General features: G+C 37.1%; 1 protein-coding gene across 1 annotated transcript; it reads left to right on the top strand.

Annotated features, from left to right (window-relative positions):
- Window positions 1–3,045: 3,045 nt before the first annotated feature.
- Window positions 3,046–3,985, top strand: LOC104850620 (olfactory receptor 5D18; the record flags this gene model as incomplete). The annotated part of the gene is made up of 1 exon (XM_010607654.1): window positions 3,046–3,985. A coding segment is annotated over one exon (940 nt), but the record flags the coding sequence as incomplete, so codon positions are not given.
- Between the last annotated feature and the right edge of the window lie 3,650 nt (window positions 3,986–7,635).

Genomic DNA, 7,635 nt, shown 5'->3' with positions numbered 1-7,635 from the left:
CTTTTTTTTTTTTTTTTGGTACAGGGGATCAAACTCAGGTCCTTGCCCTTGCAAGGCAGGCCACTGAACTGCTGAGCTAAAACCCCAGCCCATTTTTTTAAGTATTTAAAAACAATATTAAATCTGATAAGTACATTTAAAATAAGATCATGGAATTAAAGTTGGCTATGAAAGTGTTCTCCAATCTCAGAAATTACTGCAAAATTAAAATATCACAGGGGATTTTTGTTTCATCTAATTGTTCAACGTGTGGCATCCTGAGCAGCACAACAGTTACATTCTCTGGGGCTAATTTCCCCAAGGTCTTGGATGCTTACATGTATGCCACACTTCAGAGTTAGGATTCAGCTTGTTGATCTCCCTACCTCTCTGTTATCATAGTTTATTTTGAAAAGGTAGGAGAAACAGTCATCTTACTGAAACACTCATTGAAAAATCCAGTAGGTTCTTACTACTTTTCTTCAGACTTGCTTTTAAAGGTTTTTCAAAAGATTGAATTCCCAGCAGGAGTTTTTCTGGAATCCACTCATCTTGTAAAAAATCTTCAATAAATGAATGTGTCAAAGAAGCCTGCACTGAGGTGAGTCATCAATTCTTTGTAAGTGAAACAATCTGGCCTCATAGTGATTGCAGGAAGCAAACCCAATGTATATATCAAACTGCTATGATAAACACATAATTCGGCAAGGTAAAAATATTTCATTACCTTTTAATGGATTTATTATTAACTGCCCTACATTACCCCGAAATATTTTCTTGTTTCTTGATCACAATATTCTCCTTTATTTATTTATTTTGGTGCTAGGGATCGAACTGAGGACCCTACACTTGGGAGGCAGGTGGCAGAACCACTGAGCTAAATCCCTGGCCCACAGTATTTTCCTTTAAATGCACACAGATTTTAGTTTTAATGCATCATAAGAATTACATGTTATACTGAGTTTGCAATTTTAGACATTGTTTCTTAGATTAACTCTCAGAAGAATAAAGAAAACAAGGCATAGTCTTACAAGTGTTTGTTTTCTAAAATGCATATGACATGGGAGTACATAGAGGACATCTAATGGGAAAGCTAGGGTGGGCATCACTAGGAAGGAAGGAAGGAAGGAAGAAAGGCAGGCATATATAGTACCATGGGCCACCAATGGGCTGACCATGGGTGACCCTTCCTTGGGTAAGCGGGAGACTGGAAACAGTAGTCCAAGTCCCGTAAACATAAACACAATAGGTAGCAGGTAGATGAAAAGCTACACATGTAGAAAAAAGTGTGAGGGCAAGAAATAGCTGAAAATGTATTTGCCTTTGATAGCAGCAATGATTTCTGTTCAACCTTGGGCTTCTCAAAATGTGTTAGGTAATACAGAGCTTTGGAAATAGTTTAAAATACAGAGCTTTGGAAAAAGTTTAAAACAGTAAAAGAGTATGTTATTTATGGAATTTAGACTCAGGACATTTTGTGTTGTACTTTTAAAAAACACAGCAGAGAAATAATAGGTGTTGTAGGAGACCAAATTGCGATTATCAAATTGAAGGAACCTAAAGAAGTAGTTAAAGAAGAAAAACTGCAGGAACATGTGATTGATACCTTTCTGTGCAGGAAAAAAGTAAGTAATATATGTTACTTTGGATGAAATCTCATAATAACCCAGTGAACACTTTCAAATACATAAAATTCACAGCCATATAATCCTCAAAGTGAACTCAGGGATGGTGCCCCTTAATCCCAGTGCCTCTTTGGGGTTCATTAAGCCATCGTGACGTGGTTCTGAGAATAACTGCAAGGCACAGTGCAAAGACACATTGTGGACATGCATGGGTTAGATAAAAATACTCCAGTACACTCTTTTTTTGGTAACTGTTCCTACTTTACACCAATTTAGAATGATCATAACCTATGGGATTTCAAAACAGCTACGTATTTGTAGGACTCAGGATGTGTCTCAGTGTATTTTGATTTTACAGTGCAGCTCTGATTGAGCAGCCAATTTTAACTCTTTCAGTGTTAGAATTTCTCCCACACACATATAATCCAGGTCTGGAACGCATTCGCTTACATACCACACATTCACTTACATCACTTATTCACTAATTGGATGCCAGTGTCCTAACTTTATATATTTGACCTTGTTAATTTTGGTTTACTGCTACACAGAAAAATGGTAACACAGTAAATGATAAAAAAAGTAAGTAAAGTTTGTATTATGTGGCAGATGTTACATGAAAATGATATTTTTCAGGATTACTAAATATTTATAACAACATACTGAATGGCTGTACCAGGGTTAAGAGAACGAGATAAATGGAGATCAGATTATGAATGAAATAAACTAGCAGAGTAGAGCATTTGAAGGACTACGTGTGTTTATAAAAAAATTCAGGGCAGAAAAAGAGAACTAAACAACTATTGTAATTGCTCAGGAAACAATGTCTCAGTTTAGGAAGTTTTGAAGTACAGAAACATGACCACCTGAAGACGACGTGACAGAGACTTCAACTTAGGAAACACAGGACAGGCTGCCATTAAGTCTGCCACATTTTAAAGTATCTTGAATATACAAACTGTAATGCACTGAGAACAGGCGGAATCATTTGTACTTTGCAGTAGCTATGAATTATTATTCTGTAGGAAAGATCGAGTACATGTGGAAAGAAATGTGTGACCATGTGTGAAGCTCATTGAAAAGTGAAATCCAGAAGTAGTCATGAAAAAAAATATGGAAGTAATTTTATTATCCTGTGTGTAAGTTTTTTATATGGAGTCTAAGTTCTCAGAGTTAAACAGGTGAGGCAGGGGAAACTTGTTGGAATTCATGATAACTATTTCCTACAAGCAAATAATTTTCGGTAAATTGAGATTGATGCAAATCTAGACTGGGACCTCCCAGGAATTCAGTTTCCTGGAAATATAGAAGACTGATCATTTGAATTACAGATAGAAATCTTTCTCCGAGATAGGCTTTATAAGTAAACACTAAGTCTCCACACACTGGCTGATTTCACTGTGTCTACTTGATTCTGTGAACATACTTTCCTTTTTTCTTCCAGATCCCAAGAAAATCAGACTTCCGGAGTGACCTTCATTCTCCTGGGCTTCTCCGAGTATCCGGACCTCCAGCTGCCCCTGTTCCTGGTATTCCTGGCCGTCTACACTGTCACCGTGCTGGGGAACCTGGGCATGATCCTGGTCATCCGGATCAATCCCAGACTCCACACCCCCATGTACTTCTTCCTCAGCCACCTGTCCTTTGTTGATTTCTGTTATTCCAGCATAGTGACGCCCAAGCTGCTAGAAAACCTGATAGTGGAGGACAGAAGCATCTCCTTCACAGGCTGCATCCTGCAGTTCTTCTTAGCCTGCGTATTTGTGGTGACGGAGACCTTCGTGTTGGCAGTGATGGCCTATGACCGATTTGTGGCAGTTTGCAACCCTCTCCTCTACACAGTGGTGATGTCCCCGAAGCTGTGTTCCTCGTTAGTGGGTGCATCATACTCTTGGGGGCTGACTTGCTCCCTGACACTTACTTACTTCTTATTGAAGTTATACTTCCGGGGAAATAACATCATCAATAACTTTGTCTGTGAGCATGCTGCTATTGTTGCTCTCTCCTGCTCTGACCCCTTCATCAACCAGCAGATCATTTTCTTTTCTGCCACATTCAATGAAATCAGCAGCCTGGCGATTATTCTGACTTCCTATGTTTTCATTTTTATCACAATCATAAAGATGCGCTCCCCGGGGGGTCGTGGTAAAACCTTCTCCACCTGCGCCTCCCACCTGACGGCCATCAGCATCTTCCACGGCACCATCCTGTTCCTCTACTGTGCTCCTACCACCAAGGGTTCGTGGCTCATGATCAGAGTGGCCTCTGTCTTCTACACGGTGGTTATTCCCATGTTGAACCCCCTGATCTACAGCCTCAGGAACAAAGACGTGAAAGAGACAGTCAGGAAGCTAGTCCAGTCCAAATTATGTCATATACAATGAGGTCTGCGAGATTTGCTTTTGCATTTTCAAGAAAATTGTGCAAATTTGTCCAAAATTTTGAGAACTACTAACAATCTGAAACTTCATTCTTCAAAAAGTAAAAAGTGCTTGCTTGATGTAACTTAGTCATTTGATTAATCAACACTGGGTTTATTTGAATTTTAGTACATCGGCTCTAAATAAAAAAAAACGATAGTTCCATCTGTGATCATTTGAATTGTTTCTAAATTCCGAATTTGTTGTGTGAAATTGCAGATTTAGCACACATTTCCATTTGGCTGCTAACATAAACATTCCTTCACTTTTCCATAGCAGAATGGGATGATATTCTGTTCTTATACCTTATGATGGAGAAACATCAAATGCCATAGAGTGACCTGACAACTGGTCAGAACTAAGACAGAAAATTCAAAAGAAATATCCATTTTTCTTGCCTAGGGAGCATTGGTTTACTCTAAGTACATAAAGCATTGTCTGTTCCATGAAATCCATATATTATTTTATAAGTAATGTTTAAAATAAAATGTATTTAGTATTGTATACAAGACATCAGAAACAAAAATTAAAAATACAGATATTTCTAAATCTAAGTCATCTATTCCAATGGTGGATTGTGTTATTTTTAAATTTTTTCCAATTGTGTTATTTGATATATTGATGCATAACAAAATATTATGAAATGTTAGAAACACACAACATTAGAAAATATGTTTTTATTTCTGATTGGTTGGTTAGGCAGCCCCATGGAAAATCAGTCTGAGCATCCTGCCTGGGCTGATCTGGGCGGGTTTGTCTGGTATTTTGTACATGAAAGATGGCAGCCTTTCTCTCTGTCTGTGTCTTCTTTGAGTCAGTAAAGTCAGATAAAATTTTCTTCCAATAGCACGGCCTGAATCACAGGCGGTACAAAGTTTTAGCCAGCCCTCTTCCGTGTCACGGTTCACATTCTATTGGCCAACACACAGCATGCAGCCGAGCCAGGAGTGATCAGTTCAGAACGCATGCCAGTCTCTTGTAGAACTGAAAAGTTTCATAGCAAAAAGCATAGACACGGAGGCAAAAGAAACCTAAGGTTCCATGTTATATACCTAGAGTGAAGGTCATTTTGGGTTAAAAAGAAAATATCATTCTGCATTTCAGATAAATGCAATTGTCCTACTTTGACAGATTTCTGCAAACTGATGTTCCCTTGAATGTGTCCACTAAATGCCTATCCCTCCTGAGGTCACTAGCTGCCCATGCCTGATACGACATAGAGAATGCAAAGTCCCCTTAAATTTCCATGTAGGGTGATTTCACTCCAACTGTAGCCTATAACTAGGCAATCCGACCCTCAGGCCACAGGCTGGACAATTCTGTATTCCTGGCTTCTCCTAAGCTGTGAGCCTATTAATTTACACTCTTTCCGGTCACAGTCTCGATGCCCCACCCATTCTGCACAGACTCCCTTTCTAACATGGCAGTCAGCTCTGCACTCCTGGGTGGATTAACTCCCTGCTGAGCAAGGTGTCCTATCATCACTTCAACTGCCACGTACATCAGAATTTGGGGCATCATTGTAGGTCTAAAGTATAACAAATGACGAACAATCTGAAAACACCTTTAGACAATATTTCAGAATAAAATACGTAGAAATGCAACTCAAAGAAGACAGATTTGTATAAAATTACTTAATTATTAAAAGTTCAAATTGGCACAGAATAATAACTGTGGTACATTATTTTATTTATGCTTTGCAAAAGAAAACCTACCAGCATGGGTATTAGGCATTGTGATTTGGAATAAGATGAAATCTTTTAAGGTAGAATATAATATACACATTATATAAACTAGCCTGTGGTTTGACTTGTGTGGTTAGAGCTATTGCTGATATTGTCTTTTGTGGTCTAACTTCATACTAAAGATGCACAACATTTTACTTAGAGTTTATTAAAAGCTATTGTGTTTTTTATTCTTGCTTGATTTAAAGCTATTAGATCATTAAGATTTATTGATTTCTCTTTTTAGTATTCTATTTCATTCTTTTAAAATTTCATGTTGGTATTTTCCAAGTACAACAAAACACTTTGTTCAAATTTTCTTACCTCATGAAATCTTATCTACATATATCTATTTAGCACTTGAAAATATTGATATTAAGTATTTTTCATACTTGTTTTTAAAAAGATTATGCTAAGAACTCTTAAGTTGAGAAGCACCGTCAAGAAAAATTTAAGTGTAAAATGCATATTACCTGTAAATAGGTTATACACAATATTATATAATCGATTCTGTAGAGCTCTTGCATCTTGCCTAATTAGAAAATTGTATTAGGTATTTCAGATTTCATATACTGGAATCATTACGTAGTTGTCCTTCTATAACTGCATTATTTAATTAAACATAGTATCTCTTTGATTTTTTTTAGAAGCTGTGGTTTTTTCTATGAAATGGAATACTACTCAGCCATAAAGAATGAGAAATTAGATTCATTCATAGGAAAATGGATACATATTGAGGATATACTCCTAAGTGAAATACTTAAGTCACACACATGTAAAAACTGAATAGTTTCTCTGGTGTGAAAAACTATAATAGTACATAAGATCCTAATGAGATAATTGACAATGTGAAATAGGAAGAAAGGGGCTAAAGGTGTAGGGAAAGTTGGAAGGGTATGGGAAATGTAATAAGGGAAAAGAAAAACAATGGGAGAAAATCAAAAAATTGGAAATAAAGTGTTTGTGAATGTGGAGGGGAGGAGAGGTGAAGGGAGGGCAGGGACAAGGGGAAAAATGAGAACCAAGACCTGTCATGTAAAGCTACAAGATCCCAATGATGAATGTAACTGTACTGTATACCTAAAATGTACCAATAAACTCAATTAAAAAAAGCATAGTATCACCCGGGTTGATCCAGGATCTCACATATGACAAGATTTATTTCTTTTTTTAAAGCTGAATAATATTCCCCTGGGTATACATGTGTATGTGTGTGTACCACTGTGTGTTTCACCAGTAATTTTACAAATAATGCATTTCTAATTTTGCAACATTATTTTTTGAAAATTTTGTTCCCTCAGATTCTTATAGTCCTTGTGGAAGATTATTTGGCTGCATACATGTTGGAGCCCAATATTTGCAAATGGAGTTTTGCCTTTGTACTAGTTATAAAAAAGCTAATCTGACATTATGACATTGTTATTCCTTATATGTATTTTAAAGGTATAATGGGTAGAGTTATTAAGGTCAATAAACATAACATTGGTTTAATAAACTGGCATTTTCCATAAGAATTTTAATACAAAAATATGACTCTATTTTTCCTGATGCAGTAATGAATAGACATCTGAAAATCTGAGTAAAAAGCTGGTCATACAAATGCTCCAAGGCTTTAGAAAAATAACACACAACCAACCAAGATGCCACACGGGGCTGCTTTCCATCTAATTGCTCAAACTTCATCCTCCCAGGCAGCACTTTAAAGACAGTCTTGAGTTTCCAAGTCCCCAGGGTCTGTTGACATTATTTATAACACAGTTTGGCTCCAGGAGATAGGTCTTAGGTGGAATGTCATACAAATGCTCCAAGGCTTTAGAAAAATAACACACAACCAACCAAGATGCCACACGGGGCTGCTTTCCATCTAATTGCTCAAACTTCATCCTCCCA

This window comes from Fukomys damarensis, unplaced genomic scaffold, assembly GCF_012274545.1.
Source record: "Fukomys damarensis isolate Sample0158 unplaced genomic scaffold, DMR_v1.0_HiC HiC_scaffold_33629, whole genome shotgun sequence".
NCBI lineage: Eukaryota > Metazoa > Chordata > Mammalia > Rodentia > Bathyergidae > Fukomys > Fukomys damarensis.
The sequence above is the reverse complement of the archived record's forward strand: the minus strand, read 5'-3'. Positions and strand labels throughout refer to the sequence as shown.